The sequence below is a fragment of the Convolutriloba macropyga genome, chromosome 11 (assembly GCF_964194025.1).
Source record: "Convolutriloba macropyga chromosome 11, txConMacr16.3, whole genome shotgun sequence".
Lineage (NCBI taxonomy): Eukaryota > Metazoa > Xenacoelomorpha > Acoela > Convolutidae > Convolutriloba > Convolutriloba macropyga.
In genome coordinates, this window is record NC_134478.1 from 12,122,987 (window position 1) to 12,149,940 (window position 26,954).

A 26,954-nucleotide genomic window follows, 5' to 3' on the forward strand; every position below is an offset into this window, starting at 1 on the left:
AAAAATGATGAATACTGATTGTATGGTCAATAGCAATATCTAAAATTAAAGAACCAGAAATATATTTGAAATCAAGCATGCTTCTCACAATTCAATGCTTCAGATTTCCCGAGCTGAAACGAACCGCAAAAACTGTTTTGAAGAAGAACCGTATTCATTAACACCGTCAAGACGCAATTGAAGTTTCAGATACACAAGCTTTTTTTAATGAATATCCCAATTTTTATTAAGCAAATCATATCCCAAAATATCCCAACCATTTTTTGATATTTAGTCAATGAGAAACATCACCGACTAACGTCAGATAAATTGCTCTCAAGAAATTTGGGGGGGGGGGATGGTCGATTCTATTGTAGGCAGTTTCAGTCTAGGAAGTTTGCTTGTGTGCAAGATGGCAACTGAGGGGATTTCAATGATGTTGGTTATTATAAACCACCATTAGAAATCACAGTAAAAACGAAACAATTTGCGGAGCAATTTTCACTTGACTCAGATTAGTAAACTGGTGCCAATTGAAATTGGTGCTAAAAATTGTGAATGAGAGAGCAATTTAGATCATACATAGATTGAAACAATAAGTCAAAAATGATCAAGCAAAAACGTGTCGAAAAAATAAGTGAAACCCGCGGCTAGAGTAATTGCTTCAGACTTCGTGTGAGAGTAATTAAACAACAAGCGACAAAATAACAAGCTATGAACAAAAAAAACTAGTTGCAGTAAGTCCAAAAAATAACGTGACGCTTTCATGAATGAAACTTGCATGAATGAATTAATCAAGTATGGTTTCAGACTGACGTCATCAGATCTTAACAAACATCTTGAAGATGGAATAAAAAAACGAAGTGAGCCAAATATTAGCTTCGCTCAGGATTAAAAAGATACATGTCATTTGGAAAAAATAATAATCAAGTCAGAACAGGTTTTTTAGGGGGCGCTTGAAAATTCATCCAGTTTAGCCCCGGGTTTCTTCTCTCTAAAATTAACCAGCCTTTACAAAAAGCAATTAACTCGCTTGCTATTTTAGAATATTTCATCAACTCTTCACCACGCTGGCTGAAGTTGTTTCTGTTTCCACAACCCCCCCCCCCCCCCCCCCCACACACACACACACACACACACTGATTTAAACAAAGGATAGCTTTAAAGAATAGTTCAGCATAACTTTCCCACAGTTCACACATCTTGCTCTTTTGCTCTCAAGAAAACCACCAGTTGGAGGTTGAGAGCTGTGAAGTCTATCACATTCGCAATCATAACAAAAGATAAGCAGCACCCTAATAATCGCTACAAATTTCTTTCAGAGCAATCAACGCGATCGTGATTTGGTTTTTGATAACATCTCTGGTTTTCGATGATTAAACACTCAGAATTTGTCTGCCGAAATTGATACGCATTGTCAGTGAAGAGCGCCGCTTAGCGTTGTTGAATTGGAAAAAATTACAGGAACTAAAAATGTTTGAAAAATTAGGTATAAAATAATAAATTAGATCAATGTATGAAATGTTATACAAAACTTCTGCATTGAAACACTACGAAACAGATTGATTTGTTTTATACAATATAATTTAAATCAATATAACTCTGGCAACACGAGAAAGAATGATCAAGTTTCAGTTCTTACAAATCAGACGCAAACACTGAGCTGTTGGTTGTTTACAAACAATGAACAAAACTGATTGATAGATTGCGGTAGTTTTGTTTCATGAGAAGTACACAAATGTCTATCGGATCTTTTCTCGTTTATATCATGCAGCTACGCTCATTCATAAATCATTAAATTTTATAAATCTCATATTTAATTCCTTGAATCTGATTAAAAAACTTTCTAAAATTGATTGGGATTACTATAACCCCCATTACAATCTATGTCTTGCTATATAGCACGTTACTATGTAAAAAATTAGCACGTACGCCTTGGGGGGGGGGGGGGGGGTTGCTTTTACATCCCACTAAGATGGGGGGCGAAACAGAATTGATTGATTGATTGTTTAGGTCGCAAAATGAAAACTGACTGATCAAAATAATTTAACACAGAAATATCATCCGGAATAGAGTCACCCGAAAAAAAACTTCTTCATAAATTTTAATCAGGACAGACCGAGATGAACTTTGTTCCTGTTATTAGAAAATAACAGTTCGAACTATCTATACACCTCGCTTTTTGTTGAAAAGGTCCGATAAACAGGTAATGGAAATAAAGAGATACGAAGTCCAATGTAACATACTTTAGATTAACAACTACTTTCAGTTTTACTCTCTTGACAGCTCTATTAGCAATCTGAGAACACTACTGTTATAAAATGTGCAATCGTAAGCATTGCCGACCCGTAAAATACCCAATAAGTCCACCCGAACGAAACATTATCGGGTAGTTTAAACTTCTCTCCCCCTATTGCGTGCATGTAAAACCCAGCGGGGAACAGAACAACAGATACTGACACCAGAATTAGGGATAAGGCCGAGCATACTACACACAGTCGGGTAATGCACCCCCCACTGTTGATGCTGGAACGTCTCCGGAAGACGCGAGGCAGGCTTAGGATAACTGTGACGAATTGGAAAAAGGCGGAGAGACTGATGAGGATAGCGGTGATCCACCACTCTGGGGGTCTGTCGTCCAGGAAAGAACAGAATTCTTCCCGTTTGTGAACTCTGTCACATTTTCGTAACAGACCGAATCTGACTTCTCCTGAAAACACAATCACGTACCATGGATATTACGAGTTACTGTTCGCAGGATATTATTTACAGCACTCAAATGTTCGTGCACTTTTAACAAAAAGAACTGCTGCCATCTAATGTGATATTTTTTTCAACAGATGTGGAAAACTGTTCACGGCTCTTTCGGTGACAATAAGGGAAACGATTACATAGAAAATAAAAGAGGATGTTTAAAATTATATAATTATGTATTAATTATAAAGAATAACTACAAAGAGAACACTACAAAGTGACTGAACGAGGAAACAAAACCGAATCATACTTCTGCAACAGAAAAACGTGCACAATTGCCATTGTGTTTTACAGTATCTCTAGGATTCGAAATTTGGTTGTTGACACCACAACATATGGAGTGCATATTAAACGAAACTCACACACCATAATACCAGATAAAATTTACCAATATAAAACAAATATTCCAAATGGGGTGACATAGGACGAACATTTTCAATGTAATATCATTGGTCGGTTACCTGAAATTCATGCAACGCTTTTAGATCCTCGCGAATATCTCCGAAAGACTGATATCGACACCGACCAATTATTTTTTGGACACTCCCAATTTGTTCGAGTGTTAAGATCTTGAAACAAGCCTGGCTTTTTTATTGAGTCAATTCTGACTGATCGATATCTTTTCCGGAGAAAAAAAAGATCGAGGGGGTTCTAATAGCCTGTTTCGTAGTAAAAGGAAAGAATTATCCTACTTTCAGGGCAAGAGAGGCTTATGAGACGGGAGCGGTCAAGGAATTCGGAATGCTAGGGCCGACAGTTACAAAGCAAAAAAGGAGGATTTTTAGTTTCACTCAACTAAGACAGAAAAGATTATTTGGTTACAGCTTGTTAGTTATAAGTTTGTCTTTTCCTGCTCTGAGGCTATTTTGTAGTTGATATTATAATGATCAATTAAACAAGGCATATGTATATTAGCTTCACAATAGTACTTTACAACAAACTCCGGGCAACGATTTGCATAATAAATACACTTTGGTAGTTGGGAGAGGAAATGTAGTTTGCTTCAAACATTGAGGTTTGTTGATTAGTAAAGTTTACAACAAATAAAGGCCGTATACAGAAAGACAAATATATAATATATAAAGACATTATGTCCACAGGATAATAACCAAATTTAATTAGGGTACTACACTACCCTACTTTTTTGAAAGTTTTGTCAAAAAAAATTACAGGAGATGAGTACTAAATATGAAAATTAGCCACTGAATTGTTATTGTTCGCCAAAGAAGATTTTTAAATGAAAATAAAAATAATGGATGATTTAGATAGCGCAATAGAAGTTTGATATATTATTTACAGTAGAATAGTTAGTTAGTCCTGCGATTCGTCTGCGCTAGCGGTAAGGTCGTCGTATGACAAGCATCTCGAAATTTTGAGTGGGTTCTGGTTGTTGAACACTTCTGGGACATTGATCTGCGTGATCCAAGCATTTGTGCGCCGAGTGCTACAGAAGCTGTTGCGAGGTTACTGATCGTGACTCCTGCCTAGTTGATTCATTTTTTCATCAATGCTAAGTTGTAGGTCAAAATTTAGGGGTAGGTTGGCGGACTACTGCAAATCTATGGTAAAGGAAGGTAGCCAACGCATGAAGAAGTAAGCTTCCGATGAAAACTATTAATGTTATCATTTACGAAAGTTTAATGGGCACATAGGTCTCTAGTTTAGACACTTAATTTAGCGTGAGCAGTGTCACTTTGTGGGCTATTGGTTTCGCTATCGATTCTAGTTTGCTTTTGTCGATAACACTTACTCAATATGTGAGTTGCTTTTCAACTTCTCTGATTGTTTGCATGTTGGCCTTCATTTTTGTTTCAAAGTAGGGGAGGGTCAATTAGTTCCGGTACAACAGCAATTAGATGCTCCAAAGGGTCGGATAACTTAACTTCAATGCGATTGGCTGGAATTCTATCACAACTTTGGCGATCAGGTCGAATTTTGATAAATTTGGATATTAATGGGGCTCAGATGCTGAGAGACGCTGATGTGAGGAGCTGGATATCGTAACCAAGAGTTGTTGCTTTTTCTGGTGATGGTAAAAGTGCTTTTTGTGTATCGCAGACTGTTGAAGCTGTTACAGTGGAGTAAAAAAACAAAGTGGCCACACAACAAGACTGCGCAAAATTAATTTTCATTGTTTGGTGGCAAATACGGTATCGCGATGATCCTTAAGTTTCCGAATTGCTCTGTTGTTATGACTGTTGTCTCCATAGAATCTTCCGATACAGCAAGGTACTTTCCTTCTGTCAGCCATTGAAGTGCTTCTTCTTGGTCTTGCTGTGGCATTGGGATCAAATGTGACTCGTAGATGTTGACGGCTGTTTGGCTTGAAGCTAACGGGATTGACAAAATTAGTAGGAGTCCTAGATCCACTGTCGACACTTATCGAATTAGTCTAGAGTCGTAATAGGAACGAAGATTTTGCATCAGTAATGCTAAAGTCAGACGGTTAGATGCCATCTTCTGTCCATCGTATACCGATTTGAGAATAGAGAGAAGTGATTCTCGAGGTACCAACGACACGAGAAGTCTTTGGTCCAACAGAATCGGGATCGAATTTAACATGATGTTTTAGACATAAAGTGCTGATCTATAACTTTTTATATCTGAAAAGAGCACGGATAATAGGGACCCAATGGTATCAAAGTAAAAGTTTATGGATTGGAGAAAGGCACTTGATTACAGTCAAGGAGAAAAAGGAAATTATGTTGAAATAACTTCAAACTGCTCTTCAATGACTTTTCAATTTTTGTTTTGGGATTCATGCATTGTCTTCTGGATTTTTCAGATTTCAGCCAGTTCGTTGGGAATCAAAGAACCTTTCGTTCGAATCGCTATCGATTTGCAGGAAGTAGTCTGTTAAGAGAGGCATATTCTTTTAGTCAATGTTTTCGGCATTCTTCGGACAGCTTTCTTGACTTATGTAGTTCGTCTGTTAAGTGGATAGGGGTGGGAGGGCCTGGTGCATATAAAGGCAGATCATGCTCGAGGTTTAACTTAATTTTCAGTTCTCCTGTAACCAGCATCGACTCTATGCTTTGCGAATATATCGCGAAATTCAAAGAACAGCTCCTCTACTTGTTCTTGTTGTTCTGCTTGTAGGACTGAGTCTTGCCAAGGGAATTTAGTAAGGAACGTTTCTGTCTGTTGGGTTATTGATAGGGTCAATACTGTCCAATTGTTGGAATTTCAAGATTTCGATGTAAATTCGTCTATACAAGGGATAAAGATTTTCCGTTTCTTCACAAGTTTCTGGAGTTGAAAACCAGAATTTGTGGTATACTGGGGATGGTCTAACTGGCTGTGATTTTCCTCTTCTTATCTGGTCTTCGCTCAGTTGGTCTAATTCTGTAATTGTTGCTTCTGGGTTTCTCAGTTGCGCCAATGCAATTAAATGCGGGTCAATTTGTATTTGCTCGTTCTGGTGTAAGCACTGAAAATGATCCGACTTCTCTTCTTTGTTGCATTGTAAAATCATGATCGGTAATGTTGAGTGCTGAGATCATTATTATATTTCCTTTCCCAACTGTATCAATGAAGATGAAAAGGCAATAACTTATTCTTGTTCCAACGTTTCGTTGGGAGTAAAAACTCCACTGACTGATATCGAAATATTGGTTGCAAGGGTGCATTTGATCATGATTTGTTCCCCTGCAGCAATCGTTTTTAGGCATAAATTGGAGTTTTCTTGGGTCTGACAACTCATCTTGGCTCACTTTGAGGCTTATTTTGTTATTCGTTATTGATAAATCATCAACTTGCAGTATGCTTTTTGCTGGTCGAATGCTAATGTGAGGCTTTGCAAAGAAAGGATTTCATAGTATTGTTGAATTTGCTGTTTTAAGTTCCAGGAAGGTTTTATGTGCCATTTTGAATTCTATTTCGGCTTCACGTTTTGATTGCATTAGTTGACCACCTGCTAGTTGGACTTTGGACCATTTCGGTTCTGTATCACTGTTGGGTATTTACGTGCTCTATGAGTTATTATAGGTGAAAATTTTAATCTCACAAAATAATGTTTCGGCTGATTTTGGGTTTATATTATTAAGTTAAGTATATACGGCTCGATGGGTGTACGAGCACTGAAACTTGTCATCTGTTTTCGTGAGTTGTTTCTTCCGTATGGGCGATTAACGTTTTGTTGAAATCTTGGGCGGAAATTTATTTGTAGACGTGTTATTAAATCGTCCTCTATTGTGCCATGGCTATTGATTGAAACCTCGGTAGCCCTGGTACTGGGGTATTTATTGAGTGAACGTTTACGGTTGGTATTATGCTCGACTTTGTAAAGGTTGGATAGAATGTGTTAAGTGACTATCTGAAGGATTAGTTCGGTGGTAACCCGATTTGTTAGTTGTCTTGGAGACTTTTCTCAATTGACTTCATTGAAGTCGTCTTCCGGGTAGTCTTCTTTTCGACACATTTCTCGTATAGCTATTTGTTGTCGTGCGAAAGTGCATAAATCATGGATTGGTGTGTTGGCTGGTTGTCCCATGATTTTTGATCGTAGCCATCCGGGCATTGCTTTTATGAATATTCTTTGCTCGTTCTTGATATCTTCGGCAGCTTAAAGTCGTGCATCTCTTGCTGCCGTTTCCCAGTCAAATTTTGTTTATTCAGCGGCTGCAGGTTCTGAATCAAGTCCTGCTATATTTAATGGAGCTACAGCTGGTCAATTTGGCTCAGGCTATGCTCGTGAGGCTTTCGTTTGCAGATTTACGATGAAATTCTCCGCTAGGTCTGTCTTTGGGTCGAAGGAATGACTTTCGAGCTTTAAAACTCGGACTTCCTGCAAATCTCGGTTAGCAAATTGGTCTCGTAAGAGAGTGAAACAGCCACTCAAGTTGGCTCTTGTTGCAGGTGACAAGGTTTGAAAAATTTGAGGGCTGCGATCCGGAGGTGCAGTTGTAGAAATTTGGGCTGTTGTGTGTTGTTTATTCCTGAGACTGCTAAAAATCCTCGAAAAACTTTTTCCAATTCAGAATTGAATTATCACTTCTTTCATCTACTGTTGTCTCTTTCCGCTGACCTCCACTCTCATCTGAAATCCACTTGCTCATTTTCTGCCTCTAAGGGTTGTTCTCTTAGCATTGAAGTCTCACAATTGGAAGGAGTTGTAAGTTGATAGGAATAACAGTATTTGATAAAAAGAATTAACTGTTGAATAGTAAAAACGAATATTGTTTTTGTCATGTCAAAATGAGCTTCTCCTGTTATACATTTAATTGCTGACACAAGGTCTTTCAGGTTATGAAAAGAACTAGTTGTAATTACTTCTCTTTCTGTAATAGTGAGAGTGAGGAAAATAATAACGGGTTGATGCTCGTCTACGAAAACGTAATGAACTTCTGCTGACGTATCTAATCTATTAGAATTACTAAAAGCAATAAGATCTTTTGAGAATTCTATTTCTTGAAGTCCGTCAAAATATAATTTTTCAAGAAATTCTCGTTGAAAATTTATTCGGAAGTTAACTGTCGCCACTCCTGTCACCATCTGATAGCCTCTTTCATAATAAAAGAAGAGTTATCCTACTTTCAAGACAAGAGAAGCTTATGAGATGAGAGCGGTCAAGGAATTTGGAATGCTAAGGCCAACAAGTACCAGGTGCAAAAAAAAGGAAAATCTTAAATTTCACTCAACTAAGAAAAAAGATGATTAAGTCACAGCTTTTTATTAGTTCGTCTTTTCTCGCTCTGAGGCTTTTATATATTTTCTAGTTGATATTAAAATGATCAATTAAACAAGGCATATGCATATTAGCTTTACAATACTACCAACATAAACTCGGGGTATAAAATTGCATAATAAAAACACTCAGGTAGTTAGGACAGAAAATGTAGTTTACTTCAAACATTGAGGTTTGTTAATTAGCAGAAGTTTGTAACAAATAAAGGCCGTACACAGAGATATAAATATACCAAATAAAGACATTTTTCCAAATGATAAAACCCAAACTTATTCAAGGTATTACAGGCCTCTTTTTTGAAACATTCAATCAATCCCTAAAACAATATTTTTAATGTTTTGTATTCTCAATAAACTTATGGGCTCATAATCACAAGTTTTTACTATCACGCACGTTTTCAGCCATTGGATTGCTCAGTTCTTTCAAGTTTTTATAATTTAGTAAGCCAGCATTTTGGTTAATTTCTAGATCATTTAAGTGTTTCAATTCAGTTCTGAGGAAAAACGAGTTTCATCTAATTTTTGTCATAGTAAAATTGAAAAATACCAAACATAGTCGGCACACTGCCGGAAAATAGCCACCTTTGAAGCGCTTGATGCACATCGGGATTGAAACAGAAAAGAGGAGACAAATTGACCAAATTTTTCTGCTTTTTTCAGCGACGAAGTGTTCTAATTTGGCTTGTAGTTTCAGTTAGATTCTGCAATCATCCTTAATTCAGCTTGTCAACTGAAAGAGCTTCTCATCTGAAAGCTAATAAGCTTACTACTAATGTCAGCTAGCAAACACTTTAATGAACTTCGATAAATCTCGATAATTCTCAAAGGCTCTATCGATTTATCCCGTTTCTTTTGATTTCGCTCTTGACAGTATTCACCACATAGCGTAATTCAATGCGTGAAAGAATTTAAAATACATTCAGTTGAAACAGTGAGTGAAGTAAGTCAGATGTCAAAAGTGAAAACCGTAACATAAGTAAAACAAAAAACGTGATCAAAAGGTAACGCGAGTTTAAAAAAAGGCGAGCGCCTAAATAATAGCCGTTGAGAGGCTGAGGGCGTCTATTAATAAACAATTTTTGTGGGAAATCATTGTTCTGACTTTTATCGTTCTTTCATTAATACATGAACAGTCTTCACAACAGCTTATAATAAATGCATCTAATTTGGCTCACTACCTAAACTGATCAAAACCATTTATGGATTTTTTGCACGTCGACAAAACTTACTACGAATTAAAACCTTTCAATCAGAAGAAAGACAAAGTTATATTAACAAGGCTATCAGTTGATGGTTATCGTAAAAGAAAACAGCTGCCAAGTCGAACATTTGGAGAAAAAGAGCGAACACTTGACCGCAACAAACATAGCCGCCAAATTCCTGAAAATAGCAGCCGTTGAGGCGCTTGACGCACATCACAATCGAAACAGAAAAGGATATTTTTTCAAAAGTTCTGTCAATGATTCAAACAGTGTTCGAATTCGGTCAGCAGTTTTATAGATTCTAAAACTAAACTTAATTCAGCTTCAAAACTGAAAGCTAAAGCAATTAAGCTTAATGCGAATATCAGCTAGCAAATGCTCTAATGAACTTTGATAACCTAATGCACGATGAGTGAATAACCTGGTTTATCCCACTTCTTTTGATTTAGCTCTTTTGACATTGACCGTACTACATGGCGTAATTCAATGCGTGAAAAGATTTAAAATCCATTCATTTGAAACAGTGAATGCGGTAAGTCACGAGTTAAACGTTAAAATCTTGACTTATGTAAAACGAAAAACGTGATGAAAAGGTGAAGCGAATTAGAAAAACATAGCAGGACAAGTCCTCACGTACAATTCGAAGAATTTTCATTGACTAAACAAAAATAGACCTAGAACGGAGTATGAGTGAATTGGGAAATCCACTTATAAAAAATTAGATCAAAAAATATATTAAAACAAAAAATCAATGTCAAAATGCCTCATGTAAAACAAAAAACCGCTAGCGAGAATGAAATTTGGTTGAGACAAAAAACGAGGCAGAGAATGAACTACGAATGGATTGGAAAAACAATTTAGAAAGAAATCCGATCCAAGAAATTGAAAAACAGTAAATATCAAATTGAAATTGCCGCAAGTGAACAAAAAAACCACTAGCGAGAAAGCAATTTTTTTCAAACACCGTTTTCTCATTCTACTTTACAATTTAAGCTAAAAAAAATCACGCCACAAATTTACTCGCTTTTTCGCTCCACTTCCTGTTTCGGCGTGACCAAAATCACTACTCCAATTTGACTTCAAAAGTCATGAAAATGTGTGAACAGACCTTAAAAAAAGACAGCGCCCCAATACAATTCAAATTTGTTGAATTGTAAAAAGGAGAGCGCCTAAATAATAGCCGTTGAGAGGCTGACGGCGGCTATTAACAACTAAGTTCTGCAAGTGGTGCTCAAAAACTAGTTGTTTGCATAAAAGTAAATGTTCGAAAATGCAGAAACATTGGATTAAATTTTTGGGGATTGAAAAATTTCCAAAATTCATAGATCGCTATTAATCTATTTCATCAACCACATTCTCCACTGTTGTCACAATTGCAGATTAATGAAAATTACTACACGGTGGTAACCAGCATCTCGGAGTTTCCAAACTCCGAAGCGGATTACAGTTGTTTAATAATTTCGACATGGCAATAACAAACGTGTATCTTTAACGAACTCGTTGTGCTTATAACAGAAGCATAACGTCATTTTTTGTCCCAATAGACCACAAATTTATTCAACAGAAGTTAATCAACACCTTTGCTAAATCTACACTGGCGCTAAGACATTGGCAAAAAATTGTATTGTCACGCACCAACGTTCAAGCAAAAGCAAGATTTTGCCGTGCAAATTGGACAAGCATTCCATTTCTTTTAGAAAAAAAAACATATATTCTATAGATGAGCTACGCCACTTTTCTTATTTCAACTAAATTTTCTTTAGAAATTTTGAGATGCTGAAAAATCAGAGTGAAATTGCCGCATGTGAACAAAAAACCACTAGCGAGAAAGCGAATTTTTGTTCAAACTCTCGCTCCACTTCCTGTTTCGGCGTGACCAAAATCATTACTCCAATTTGACTTCAAAAATCATGAAAATGTGTGAACAGATCTTAAAAAAAGACAGCGCCCCAATACAATTCAAATTCTTTGAATTGTAAAAAACCAAGATCACCGCAATATAGCTCCGCTCAGCTTACAGCTTCGCAGCTATAAACATAGACCGACTAACGTTAGATGCATTGCTCTCGAACACCAGGCGTGGGCAATTTAATTTAGAGCGCGTGTAGCTTAGAAATTTTTTATGAATGCAAAACACCGCCGACCCCACAGTGGTCTGAAACCTGGACCTTCAGGATGCCAGTCCAAAATTTCGACCACTTTGCTACAATGGCGTTCACAATCACTTTTATAATAGCAAAAATTCAAGTGTGAAAAAGTCACCCAAGAAGTCAAAGAATGATCTAGAGAAAAAGCGCAGAAACGGTCTAGCGAAAATTCTGCATAGAGAAACACACGTTTTAATAACTGCTCAAACTTCGTCCGATAGCAATTAAAAATGAAAACATACCCGGCAGATTGCCGCAAAATAGCCGCCGTTGATTTCATTAAGCTTGATTGGGATTGAACGAATAGAATATATTGAAAAAAAAAGATTTTTGTTCAAAAATATTTTTTAAGTCCGATTTATTTTGATGGCATTTCGTAGTTGAACATACTTCTGTTTCTTAGAGAGAGGCTACAGGGGCTACTATCAACACCAATAAGCATTAGAGGTGGTAACTAAGACTTATAGGAACGACGTTCAAATAGCGGGCATCTAAAATTGGGCTTTATGGGTTTTTCCCGTTTCTATTTCTGACTTCAATTTTTTATACCGACTGTGTTCATTTTGAATTGCTTTGCTTAGCAACTGATGTTCAAATTCACTTTTAGCAGAATGAGAGAAGAGAGAAACTAGCCTAGAGAAGTCAAAAAGGTTTCACGCAAAATGTCGAAAGCGGCAAAATTGTAAAGCGAAAAAAAGTTTGACGAAGTAAAAAAAAATACGAGCGCAATAATAGCCGGCTGAGAAGATGAGGGCGGCTATTAATAAATATACAGTTCGTTTCTGAGCGATAGAAGAGATTTCAAAAGGATTTACCAGTGTTGACAGGGTTCTCGATTCTGATCCAGTTCTGGGTGGCGAGTGATACAAGTGCCATTGCGAAAGACAGCACCAGTAACGTCAGCTGCACCATTCCTTTATAATTTGCCATTCCACAACTCTTCTTACTCACAGTAAACGATAGGCAGTACCAACAACTTAACACAGATCATATAAATATCTGAAAAAAAAAACAAATTAGAAATGAAATACCGTCACCAGTATTTTAAAAACTATTAAGGATATACATTTCGTGACACCTCATCTCATAATTCCATACAATACTCTTTCAAATTATGTGTTAAAATGTATGTTGCTTTGACTTAAAATAGGAAAAGCTCTGGGGAGTGGGGGGGTCATAATTAAAAATAATCAACTTTGACTTCCGAAATCGTAAATTTTCCATCTAGGTAACTTAATTTTTTGGTACGTAACTTGTTTTAAAGGCGAATAATGAGGAAAGGTGAGAGCTAACCCAGAGCGACTGGATTGTTTACCTGGTTAAAAACAACAAATTGGCATTTGAACATTTGATCGCTTCCTTTTTGGATTGCAATGCGACCAAAATGCCTTCGTTAGTAGTAAAGCTAAAGGCTTTCTGTTATTTAGTAACTTACGAGTGAGTATATATACTTGTTAGAAGGAGCTATTTGTGCCCAGTAACCATGATTCCTTCAAACTTCGTTTGAGCGCAATTAAAAAATTATTTTCTTCACACCTTCGAATTAATAAGTTGAAAGAATAAACGATTTGTAACCATTTCACACAATATGAACTATATATAGTACAATGCAAGATATTCCCTTCTCGTAAACAGAAGCGAAATAGCAATTGAAGATATCGAATCAAATAAGAAAATGAGGAATACTTGAGAATAGGCAAAATGTACACTGCTTATAGTATTGAACAAATTAGACTGATATAGCACAACTCAAAATAATATCTTTTCAACCCATTATACAATTCGAGAAAATTGCAAAATGAGAGCTTTATTAATTTCAGGCATTCGTGAATTAACCTTTTTAAGGACAATTCTAGAAATTGAGTATGAATAGTTGATGATAAACCCATTTTTGAGCATCAAATAATTAGCCAATATGTCATTCTTTTAAAATATCAAAAACGGGTATAAAAGTTTTTTACAATTAAGCGACTCACAACAACGAAGTAAAATGTTCCCCGAAATACAATCCAGTTATTCTGGGGTCTTGCCCATTATACCCCCCCCCCTCAATGGGTATTGAGCGCATACCCCGATAACCGTAAATATAGCATAATAGCGGGTTATAATTTTGTGGGCCAGGAGGGGAGGGGGAGGAGGTATAATGGAAAAGATCCCATTTCTGAACTAATTCACAGCACAATATGACAATATGGAATATGCGACTGGGAGCACGTAAGGCCTCATTATAGCCAAAGTTATTCACGAATAGATCATTTAGCAGCATGCTTCCTAAGTTTTCCAAGATCAATATCAAAACTTGAAAAAGACTTAACACATTTCGGATCTATTTCACACATTCCCCTGTGCACATTTTTGTTCTTACGCCTGTAAGAACAAACTATTACAAATTTTTGATGATAAAGGTTTGTATACAGTTCCGATAATCAGCTTTGACACAGATCGAAGAAAAGGCATTTTAAGTATCCGTGAATCATTGAAATTAACGTCGTTAGGCTTTCAAATTCTCATTCTTTTCCAAGCTGGAATATCACAACAAATAAATGGATCGACTGTATGACAATTGTGTCGAAAGCACCCATTTTAACGTTATTTGTTTGTTATATTATTTATAATTGGTTATGAAATTCACAGAGCAGAGATAATCCTATAGCCGTTCGCAGATGAATTATAAGTCTTGGTCTTGCTGTGAAAAGCAAACACAATAAAGTGTTCTGATTGGCTATTTACTGTCCAATTAGAGTTCGTCCCTGAATGAGTATCTGAGATCGGAGGGTGCAAGTTTCACAAATTGGCTCTCAGGAGGTGTGCTCGGCTGCTTCTATAACGAATACTAAGATTACATTTTAATAAATATTAACCGACAAACTTCGTACGACTTGCTATCCAACAACTTGCGGGTTTGCCTAATTGTGTCGAAAAACTCTTTGGCACCACTTGGAGAACGTTTATGGGTAAAATCTCCCGGATAATAGTCTCAGAAGTTATCCACTACGCCATACCAGCTTTACGGCATTCCGTAAGCACGCACAGTTAACATCCTCGTTTAGAAAGTTCTGAATAAAATTAATTTGATCGAAAACAGTCAAATTTTAAGCAGCAAAGCGTGGAAAAGTCACTCGGGAAGTCAAGAGAGCAAAAGAATGTGCCAGGAAAATGTAAAAAATAAGGTACAAATAAGAGACACACGTTTACAACAATTGCTTCAAACATTTTGTTCGAGACCAATTCATTATGATAGCTTAACTAAATAAATTGAGCTGTTTATGACAGCTCAACAAAAAGTGTGTGCCTTGAACTCTATGAAAAAGAATTTTCGGACCTTTTCCGTTTGTGCCCCGCAAGTACAATATGCACCCTCCAATTACAGAGCAACTATCATTACATAGTAAACCATTATTTAAAAATATAGCACGTTCTTTTGGGGTTGCAAATAATATGCGCCCATAAGCTGGGGTGTACAAACGGAAAAGATCCGAATTTTCATTGACCAAACGATAAAACGCGCATGAACGAAAACGCTCTCCCAGAAACCGAAAAATTTGCAAACACCTTTTTCTCAATCTTACTTTAAAACTCAAGCACAAAACTTCACGCCATAGAATCGTTACTTTCTTGCTCAGCTTTTTGTTTTGTGCGTAATCAAACTTTACCACTCAAATTAGACTTCAAAATTGAATGAGTGGAAAATTCTTTGAAAGAGTACCCGGTACTATTCAATTATTTGAATTATTAGAAAATCAGCAATAGACCAACAATCGTCCACTATCACTCTGCGGCCATCAAGTAAATAAACAGCACTATCTAAGTAAAAAAATATTAACATACAAAATTGGAGTTCTTCTCAAACAACAATGAAATCCAAAAATCAACAACTTATAATTGAAGAAGTTTAAGCAATAAGTCTTACAATAGCTAACAGCTATAATCCTCCCAAGCTAAAAAAAGAAAATTGTCGAAAATATGACACCAAACAGACAATTCTGTTGATCCTCATACACAGGCAAAGCAAAATTTTTTTCCAGTCTTCTCGTACATAAAATTGTACTCCACTTTTCCAATAGTTTTCAACAACATTAAACATAGCCCGCAGATATTGACAAATACAATGGCGAAAAACTGCCGACATTGACACCTTTACGATATCGACGTTCAAACATAAGGAGAAAGATTGAAAGACACATTTTTTTTAAAAAAAGTGAATGACGTGTTTTAAATTGGCGTCTAATTGGCTTTGGAAGTAGCCAACTTTAGCTCAGGAAGTATAGCCTCATTGTGTGAGGAAAGAATCAAACAAGGCGGCTCAGCAATGTGCGACGGCACATAAGGTTCCGACCCCACCCATCCACAATTTTGGCATAATTGTCTACCAAATGAGGAACAGATAGAAAACCCAAAAATTATTTTTGGGAATACCAAAAAGCCCAAGTATTTTTCAAAAAAATTGTGTATGAACGATAAGATAGCCTCCAAGGCAAATAACTTACTGGAGTAAAAATTGAAGAATTAAATTGCTGTGATATGCCAATATTAAGAAAGCGAGTCAAGACGAACAGCAAAATCAAACAACAACAACAAACATTAATTACATCAAAAATTTTTTGTCCGTTTTGAAAAACAAACAAAATTTAGTAACAAAGTCAACATACAGTCAGAGGAACCTAAAAATAAACAAAATAACTTATGAATCACCAGAAAAGATATGGACCAGTCCATAAAAAGGTTTGGTAACAATTAGACGAAAAAGAACAAAAACAGTAAAGTTAAAAAATTCGATTAATTTTTTAAAACAATTAACTTCAAAGTAATTAAACCACTAGAAATCAGATGAAATATCCCAAAGGTTTACGATTACCCATGCTTCTATAGAAGGGCATTAGGACCTGTCCTTATTCATTTCTTCTATAACGAATACTAAGATTACATTTTAATAAATATTAACCGACAAACTTCGTACGACTTGCTATCCAACAACTTGCGGGTTTGCCTAATTATGTGTCGAAAAACTCTTTGGCACCACTTGGAGAACGTTTATGGGTAAAATCTCCCGGAGAATAGTCTCAGAAGTTATCCACTACGCCATACCAGCTTTACGGCATTCCTTGAAGAAAGAAGTGTCGAGGCAGTTAAAACTATAATCTATATCTTTAAGGATTTTAATATGTTCAATTGTTTTCATTTTGAACGCTAATAATATGATATGAGAACTGTCAGTAATGTGATAATGTGACTAGAAAACGTGAAAAACTGGCAAATTTCTAAAAACAAAAAAAAAATCTGAAATCTAGTAGTATCAAAGCCAGAAAACAAAAACTTCAGGCTTAAAAACGCAATCGAGACTAAATTTCCAATCAGTAGAATGAAGAAGCATTCTTTCTTTGCTGACACTAAGCTCCAAGTTGACCAAATGAAGAAAAAAAAGGAGGAAAAGTTCATTAAGCCATTATTTATTTAAAAATCAATAATTGTTAAAAGTCGAAACGATCATAAACTTTACAAGTAAAAAATTAAATGCATTAGCTTGGAGTTGCTTAGGAAGCCAATTGGACCTATCACTCCTGAGCTTTCATTTGATATTTTCTGTTCTTTATTATTAAAAAAAGGTCTTTTTTCAAAAAAAAAGTCCGACTGATTGCAGTCCGAATTCTTTTTCGATTGAAACAGTCCAAGATTGGCCCAAAACTAGGCCTGCTAATGCTTATTGTCCGTTAGGAACTATTGATTTTTCGAATATTGTAGATATAGATAATTTGTTAGTTGAAAACTCAAAAAAAAATCTGCATTTTTGATAATAAACGAGTAAAGCTAGCAAAAAACGGCTAAGTTTTAATTACAGAGCACTCTCAGCGGAAGTTGAAGTAGGAATAGCCCCCTTCTGAGTCTACAAAGATTGTATTAGTGTTGTTTGGGGGTGTACTGCCGGCAAAGTTTTATCAAAGTGGACTAAAGTAGCTTATTTCGTGCTGTTTTTGATGAAAAAGGCTGAATTTTGAGATATTTATCCAGAGTTTTTGACCAAAAAAATTAAATCAGAATAATCAACAAGGCTTTTTTGTCCCTAAAAATAAAATCAACGACACTATTCTTAAAAATTTCAACAAATTTAGGCAAAATTGACAAAAAATTAGGCAAAAATTTTGGAAAATGTGAATAAAACAACGTGAATTCACTCACTCTACTTTTTTCAGTAGTTTAAACCTCGATAACTCCCTGTATAAAACGAAAATTAAAAAAATCTTTTTAATTCCATATTCTACGCTGGAGGAGCTTTCTAATGATATCAGTCTCAACTCTCTACGATGAATATATCGACCGGCGAAAATTGACTGAACAAAAAAAACCCATTTGAGTATATAGTTCCTCCCCCCTCAAGAGGGGTCGGAACAATAGGACACCCTAAGGCTTTCCCAGATTAAATCGTTTCTTCAGCCAAAAATTCAAATCAGTCCTCCAAAAATTGCTCAACAAATATGAGAAGCACCGAGACAGCGAGAAGATTTTAGAAATACACTCGCCATTGACGGACTTTAGAAAGAAGAGGTTAAAAAAAACAAAGCTGGCAAAGCTGGCAGTGTCAGAAAAAAAAACTAGCGTAGCCGTATCTGAAAATACAAAACATAGTCGGCAGATTGTTGGAAGATAGTCTCCGTTAACCCCGATGACGGACGTTGGGATTGAAACAGTTAATAGACAGACTACTGCCTATTTTTTCCAAGTATCAAAAAGTGCTCTGATTTGGTCCGCATTTGGATTCGTTAAACACGGCTAATTAAGCATCTAAATTGGAGAGCAATAAGCTTAATACTAATACCAGTTAGCCGTATACTCTATAAAACTTTGATAACAAAACGCACTTAGCATTTAAACATAAACATACCCGGCAGATTGCCGGAAAATAGCCGCCGTTGATTCCCATAACTCTATTGAGGATTGAAAGAAAAAAATCAACAAAACTTGATTTTTGTATAAAAACATTTTTAAGTGCAATTTATTTTGATGTCATTTCGTAATTGAACATACTCCTGTCTCCCAGTGAGAGGCTACAGTGTCTAGTATCAATACCAATAAGCATTATAGATATTTACTAAAACTTAGATATGATAACAAAAGTTCAAATACCGGGCATCTAAAAATGGGCTTTATGGGTTTATCCCGTTTCTATTTCTGACTTTGTTTTTTTTATACTGACTCTCTTCATTTTGAATTGCTTTGCTGAGCAGCTGCTGTTTAAAAGGACTTTGAGCAGAATGACAGAAGAGTGAAAGTAGCCTAGAGAAGTCAAAAGATTTCACGCAAAATCTCGAAAAAGCTGCAAAATGGGTAAAGCGAACAAAAAGTTCGACGAAGTAAAAAAAAATAGGAGTGCTATAATAGGTGGCTGAGAAGATGAGGGCGGCTATTAACAAAATTAATATCTGAGTTCCCGGGCTTTAATGGTTCCACTTTAACGACCTTGAACGTATTCAGGAAATATTGCTGACAATTCCATTCAGTTGAGCCAGTGAGTAAGTTAATTCAGAAGTCAAAAGTTAAGTCGTGACTCAAGTGAACAAAAAACGTGATTGAAAGGGGAAAATAAAAACCCAGTAGCAGTCCAGACCAGTCCAGACAAAAAATTCGAAGAACTGAACAAATTGAAGATAACGCTATTAGACCTTTTCAAAGAACAGCTCTCGTAATAAACAAATCATATACCAAGACTACCATATAACAAGTAAACAAAGCACAAAATCTAAAACCAAATTTAATTTTAATTTCACTTTTAGAAACATACCCGGCAGATTGCCGGAAAATAGCCGCCGTTTATTCCCATAACCAAGGTTGGGATTGAGAAGAGAAAATACTAATGAAAAAATTGATTTTTGTACAAACATTTTTAAAGTGCGAACTATTTTGATGTCATTTTGGAGCTGAACATACTCCTGTTTCGTAGCGAGACAACATAGGGGCTAGTATCAATACCAATAAGCATTAGAGATATTGACTCAGAACAAAGTTCGAGTAACGGACATCTAAAATTGGGCTTTTTGGGTTTATCCTGTTTTATTTGATTTCGTTTTTCATACTGACTCTGTCCATTTTGAATTGCTTTGCTGAGCATCTGCTGTCTAAAAACACTTTTATTTTAGAAGAATGAGAGAAGAGTAAAGCTTGCCCAGAGAAGTCATAAAGATTCCACGCAAAATGTTAACAAGTTGTGAACTAAGGTAAAGCAAAAAAATTTTATTAGACGAAGTAAAAAAAAAAAACGAAGCAGGACGTCCTGACGTAAAAATCAAAGAATTTTTGTTGAGTACACAAAAACTAGACCCAGAACGGACTATGGGTGAATTGGGAAATTAACTTCTAAAAAAAATCAGATAAAAAACAAAAAAAAAACAAACAAAAAACTAGGCGTAGAAAAAACTAAGAATGGATTGGAAAACCCATTTCGAAAAAAAATCCAATCCAAAAAATCGAAAAAAACGGTAAAAATTGAAGTGAAATTGCCGCATGTGAACAAAAAACCACAACCGAGAAAGCGAATTTTTGTTCAAACACCGTTTTCTCACTCTACATTAAAATTAGACCAAAAAATTTCACGCGCTTTTCGCTCCACTTCCTGTTTCGGCGTGACCAAAATCACTATTCCAATTTGACCTCAAAAATCATGAAAATGTGTGAACAGATCTTTAAAAAAAGACAGCGCCCCAATAAAATTCAAATTCTTTGAATTGTAAAAATAGGAGCACTATAATAGCCGGCTGAGAAGCTGAGGCAGCTATTAAAAATACGGTTATCAAAGTTATTAAGGTACGCAAAAATCAACTTGAGAGAGAACATTTTGAGAGAGTTATCTGGAGTGACCAAGATCAAGTGACTGTTCACGCTAATTCACGAAAAAAATCGCTGAAATGAGTTGCAAAAATTACGCAACTCAGTCAAGCACGAAATTCAGTTTAATAAATTTGCATGAATGAATGCACAAAAGCTGCTATGAAAAAAGCGTGACGTCGTAAACGAATATTTAAACGTGTCAATTGATTCTACAGTTTCATCAGATAGACGAGAAAAATATTTCGCCTTGGGCCTCTAAATTGGGGGACAATTTACATTTCCTCTAGAAAAACTTGATAACTTAATGCACTAAAGCTCAATGCCCGGTCTTCATAAGTTTATCCTGCGGAACAAGGCGTTAAGTGAATTAAATTTTAAAAAAGCATCAATACAATTAGGTTCCTTGGATTGTAAAAAAAGGGGAGCATCTATATAACAGTCGTTTGAGTAGAAGGCATCGGCCATTAACCACTATTTTCTGGCATGTCAGATACAACAAGCAATATGCTTCAAAAAATTTCATAGATCGGAAAGGCATAAAACTGTAATCAAAACCTTAAAAAAATTGCTCATTAGATAATAAACTAATGCCTTCCCATCAAATACTGCAAAGAGTGCGTTTACAAGACTAATAAATATAAAATCTGACCACTTCGCCTCAGTGCCTTTCTGCTTTACCAATGTGTCCTAGTTTCGTAGCTTTCTATTATCTTCTAAGAATTTAGGCCAGTCAGACGAAAATCGCAAAAAAAAAGATCAAGTTAGTAGCAGACGGTCCAGTTCTCCCAGGTTATAATTATTTATACAGCTCTTTTTAGTGGCTATCAGGAGGCTATTTCTCGACGTGCTCTGACTTCAACTTTTTACTAAATTCGTTTAAATGAGATTATTGGCGGCAAACTCTTCGAGGAAGAACTCATAGAACCGTTCATTTATAAACAGAAGCAGTGAACAGACGTACCTGTTCCTCCACTTTCACTCCGGGCGTTCCTCGCTAAAACAAAAAAAAACAACATTAATTTTTGTTGACTTTCCTGAAACTAATCGACCAGTGGGCGGCTTAGCAAGAGACCTTTCAAACCCAAAATACAAATTCAAACTCCTCTAATGTTAACAAATTATTTAATTTAGAGCAGAAATTTATCTTTTTAGTTTTGGATCCAAAAAATTAGATCCAAAATCTAGAGCGATTCACAACCACAAACAATGAGTTCATTTCTGAAGGAAATGAACTCATTAGTTACAAATGAACCTCCTCGTTACAAAACATCGCCGGTAGATTGCCGGAAAATAGCAGCCATTGACATCACTGACCGACATTAAGATTGGTCCGCAATTTCATTAGATTCAACAGGGTGATTCAAAATAAGGTGATTTTAGCTTCTATATTGTAGGAGGACTAGAAGCTTAATACTAATACAAATTAGCAGTACACTCTGGGTCTTTGATAATTTAATGCAGTAAGTCTTTAACCATTAAGTCTGAGCGCCGGGCTTTGTTTTATCCAGTTTCTTGATTTCGCTTCTTGACTGCGAACTTTTTCGCGTAAACTTGCTGAATTAACTAATTAACTGTAACTTTCATTCAGGTGAAACAGAGTGGGGTAAGTCAGAAGTCTCACGAGAAGGTACTGACTTGTGCAAAGGTAAAATTTAAAAAAATGACAGGACAAGTCCGGAAATATAATCCACAGATTTGAACTTAAAATCCTTTCCTTGACCAGCAGATCAGTTGAACCTAACAGACCGAAGAGAAAAAAAGTAGTCTCACAAATTTAGAGAAAATGAACAATTGGCATTTGAATTGTAGGTTTTTAGTAACAGCGTATAGAATATCAAGCTTTCCAATTGAAAAGGCAACAATAGAAACCGTATCAACTAAAGAAATTTTCAATGCTCATAAGAGACAAGCAGATCCATGCCAAACCAAAGGTATACAAAACTCTAAAATTAGCAAAAATTGATTTAGATTCGCTGAAGATTTTTGGTGTTTATCTTTAGAATCAAAAAGGTAATGCAAAAACTGACCAGAATTTTGCATTACATTTTAATGCAAGAACCAGATTCAAGCTCAAAGAAATTCAAAAAGGTTTACGTAACCACTTGAGCTCAAAAATAGAACAATGAGCAAAAGCTTTAAAAAGTCGCAAAATGTCATTGCTTAAATTGTCTAATTTTTGATAGAATTAAATATCATTTCATTTAAAGCCAAACCCACAAAAAGTTAACCTGCAGAGAATACTGATTTGACATACAATAGACAAAAACGGCGAAAACGACAAGTTAAAAATTCTGGAAAAAAATCAAAAGAAAAAAGTTGATAAAATTGTTGGAGCTGATATCCTAAAAATCAACTATATAACGACAAAATCTATCCAATGTTTCAAAATCAAGCAAAAACTCAAAATAGGACTAAGTTTTTGAAAACTTTGGGGCTCGAAAGCTTCAAAAAATGACGTTTTCATGTTGAATAAAGGCCAGCAACTTCAGTACACTGACACTGTGCGCTCCAAAAACTACACGGGCCAGCTTAGGGATTCTAATAAAACTTAAGACCCACTGGGCTTTAACCTATTAATCACGTCTTGAAAGAACGTACAAGACAAATACAATGAAAATACAAGCACAAATACAATCAAAGCTTTTTGGATTGTAGAAAGAAGAGAGCGTCTAAATAATAGCCTTTGAGAGGCTGACGGCGGCTATTAATTACAACTTAAGCTATAAATTGCTGACAAATAAGCTATAAATACTTCAACTGGGACCACAAGACAAATTGCTCGTCCCTTCCTGTTTTCTATTATCAGAGATTAGTATTGCCGGTTCAGAAATATAAAAACCCAATAAATTAAGAATCATCTAGAAGACTATCTTCCAACTTTTTTTTAAATCTCTGCAGACAGAACAGAAATCCGTTTTGTAAATGGCCTAACGATTTGAATTCGAAATCTAAAATTCTCGATAAGTTGAATCATTTATTTCAATCATTTTATTTTAGGATAGCCATTTATTCAAGCACTTGCCTAGATGAAAGGTGAAAGTATCAACTAAAAATTGATACTTTAACAAGCCAAAAAACAGATATCGCTACAAATTGTCAAGCATAGCCGGCAAATTGCAGGAAAATAGCCATCGCTGACCCTAATGCCCAACGTCGGGATTGAAACAATTTAAAAAACTGAACCAATCAGAAAAATGGCGACAGCCTAATAATGTTTTGGATCTATATTAGCACCTAAATTATAGCCTTTGAAAAAAGCGGAAAAAATTGGCTTTACTTGAATTTTAGATCCAATAGTTGCTTAGAAACGCAATACGGCTCAAAAATGCCTTAATATTACGCTATTTTGAGAATATAAATATCGAAAAACATAGCAGACAGATTTCCGGAATAGCTGCGAAATCGACTTGCGTGCCGTATAATATGGATAAAAACAGATACAGATGTAAGTTGAGAAAGTTATCTGCACCACTCAAAAATCGATGTAAAATACATTCAGCGATAAATCAACAAAGCTTGTTGAAACTCACTCTGTAGAAGCTTTTTTATTAGGGACCTTCATTATACATCAGTTCATTTGAATTTATTATAATTAAAACTAAACTTAAGCTTAAAAGTGCTCAAGTCATCTTATTGAGTGAGGTAAGTCACGTATGATCAAAATCTAATCGCGCATATGACTTTTTCTAGGGAGTGAAAAATAATGTCACGCTCGCAAAAGCCGTTAGTGAGAGGAAGAAGTCATTCTGAAAATGTGAGCAGATCTAAAACGAAAACATAGCAGGCAGCCGGAAAATAACCACGATAGACGCTTGTAGCCTTCCATGAATTGAAAGAACTAAAGAAAAAAGATAGACAGATCGACCACCAGTCCTTTAATAGACCACTAGACTTTTTGGGTTAGATTCGGACTGCCAATTTTATGAGACACGGTCTATAAGGAAAAAGCCCTAAAAGAGCTTTTTCAAAATTGGTATTCGAAATAAAAAACTCAAGACCAATACTCAAGAATTAGGGCATATAAGTTTGGCACTACTTAGAGGCGCACTATTGATCTCTAACTATTGAATGTTCATATAATTTATTTAAAGTTCCATAAGTGAGCTCAGAAGTCATTTTTTAGTGAGGTTAGTCACTCGATTGGCCTAAAAGCAGCAATGTCGTCACGCACACAAACTTTAACTGTAAAGCAGTAGGAGTCACTGAAGTCATTGAGAAAGTCTATTCCAAGAAGTCAGGTCGTAAGAATCATCGATGGAGACGAAGAAGTAAAAAAACATAGCAGGACAATTCCTGAAGTAAAATTCAAAAGAATTTTCGTTGACAAAACAAAAAACTAGACCAAAAAAAACTAGACCAAAAAACTAGATTCAAAATGCCACATGTGAACAAAAAACCACTAGCAAGAAACGGAAATTGGGTTCACACCAAAAACTAGGCCTAGAATGAACATTGAATGGATTGAGAAAACCATTTAGAAAAAAAATCCAATCCAAAAAAATCAAACACAATAAAAATCAAAGTGAAAAAAGAGAAGTCAAAAAGATTTCACGCAAAATGTCGAAAAAGCGGCAAAATCGGTAAGCGAAAAAAAGTTCGACGAAGTAAAAAAAACATAGCAGGACAAGTCCTGACGTACAATTCAAAGAAATTTCATTGACTAAACAGAAAATTAGACCAAAAACGGACTATGAATGGATTTGGAAAACCATTTAGAAAATCCAATCCAAAAAAATCGAAAAAACAGTAAAGATCAAAGCGAAATTGCCGCATGTGAACAAAAAACCACAACCGAGAAAGCGAATTTTTGTTCAAACACCGTTTTCTCACTTCTTTAAATTTAGAGCGAAAAAATTTCACGCCGCAAAACCACTCGCTTTTTCGCTCCACTTCCTGTTTCGGCGTGACCAAAATCACTACTCTAATTTGACTTCAAAAATCATCAAAAAAGGCGAACAGATCTTAAAGACAGCGCCCCAATACAATTCAAATTGAATTGTAAAAAACAAGATAGCCCCAATAATACCGCTATCGCTTCGCGGCTATGAAAAAAAACTTCAGACGAAGACAACAAAAAAACCAAGAGCACCACAATACAGTTCCGCTTAGCCTGATAGTGTGAGAGATAAAACGTGAAAGAGAAAGACAAGGGGAGATACCCCAACCAACACAGAGAGAGAGAGAGAGCGATAGCAATATTTTTCATAGTGAAATTCGACTCTGCAACTTCTAGTTTTCTAGACTTGTTAGTAATTAAATCATATAAAAATTGTAAAGCGCAAATATTAAAAAAATTCCGATTTCGCAGTGAGAAAAATGTTCACAACCATTTTTTGTCTCTGGAGTTCTGCCATGTAACCTATCAGCAAGTCCAAAAAGATTTCGTCGGCCAGTAATGATGCTTAAACGCAGAAACGGACAAAATATTCAAAAAAAAACATTTTTAAAAGAATTGCAAATATTATCAAAACTTTGCAACAATTCGTGATATGAATATCTTCGAAACCATTTAACTGCCTCAAGAGACTATCTAATATCCCTATTGCAAGCCTTACATAGCTTCAATGGCTCAAAGATCCATAAACTTGGAAAAAATTTAAAATTTTTAAAAAATTAAATTTTATAAAAAAATTGCTAGAATTCGAGATATCAAAAAATTGATACTCACTCCATTAACTCCATAGATTTTGCAGCAGACGATTATCAAACCTTGGAGGCGGTTCCTGAGCCCATGGTGGCGGAAAAAAAAGTAAAATTATTCAACAAACTTGAAAAAATTGCAAACATAAAAAAGCTTAAATTCGTGATATTATACTCATGAAAAACAATCAATTACGTCTATCAACTATGGAACAACCTATTATCAAACCCTAGATGAGGTCCTTTGTCTCTTCAGGCTGGAGGAAAAAAATTCAAAAAACTTGAGAAAAATTGCAAGTTTTATCAAAAACTGCTAAAGTTTGTAATATTAAAAAGCTGAAAACTCATTCACGGCCAAATAATTTTTTTTCAGTAACTTATTAATAAACCCTAAAGGAGGTTTTATGACCCCTGAAGCTGAAAAAACCTGAATAATGACAAATGCCGAAAACATTAAAATAACTTTAATAATTTTTGTCAAAAAACGCTAAAATTCCTGATGTCAAAATCTTGAAAAACTTTCCATTACATATAGACACTATACAGTAGCCTATTATCAAACCCTAGAGGAGGATCATTGGCTCTTGAGCCTGGATACCAAAAAAATGACAAACATTTCGAAAAACTTGAAAAATTGAGAAAATTAGTATAAATTTGCGTGTTTTTGTTTTGATTACCAAAAAATTAAGCTCTTCAAATGGTCATAAAAGTACTGAAGTCTTGCAAAAGA

General features: G+C 35.5%; 2 protein-coding genes across 5 annotated transcripts in view; both read right to left on the reverse strand.

Moving 5' to 3' along the window:
* Positions 1–2,231: 2,231 nt before the first annotated feature.
* The window catches only part of LOC142349544 (uncharacterized protein C16orf52 homolog A-like), a 51,804-nt gene continuing 27,081 nt past the window's right edge, over positions 2,232–26,954 (reverse strand). The window contains exons 2-3 of the mRNA XM_075401177.1: positions 12,583–12,766; positions 2,232–2,689 (exon numbers count right to left, since the gene is read on the reverse strand). Coding sequence (XP_075257292.1) covers positions 2,271–2,689; positions 12,583–12,697 — 534 coding nt within the window. The 5' untranslated portion in view covers positions 12,698–12,766 and the 3' untranslated portion in view covers positions 2,232–2,270. The remainder of the gene's footprint in view (positions 2,690–12,582; positions 12,767–26,954) is intronic.
* The window catches only part of LOC142349540 (endoplasmic reticulum resident protein 44-like), a 558,035-nt gene continuing 544,369 nt past the window's right edge, over positions 13,289–26,954 (reverse strand). For 3 of the 4 annotated variants that reach the window (XM_075401171.1, XM_075401173.1, XM_075401170.1), the window contains 2 exons: positions 21,546–21,578; positions 13,289–14,588 (listed from right to left, as the gene is read on the reverse strand). In XM_075401171.1, coding sequence (XP_075257286.1) covers positions 14,505–14,588; positions 21,546–21,578 — 117 coding nt within the window. In that variant the 3' untranslated portion in view covers positions 13,289–14,504. The remainder of the gene's footprint in view (positions 14,589–21,545; positions 21,579–26,954) is intronic. The other variant, XM_075401172.1, reaches the window with a different exon arrangement.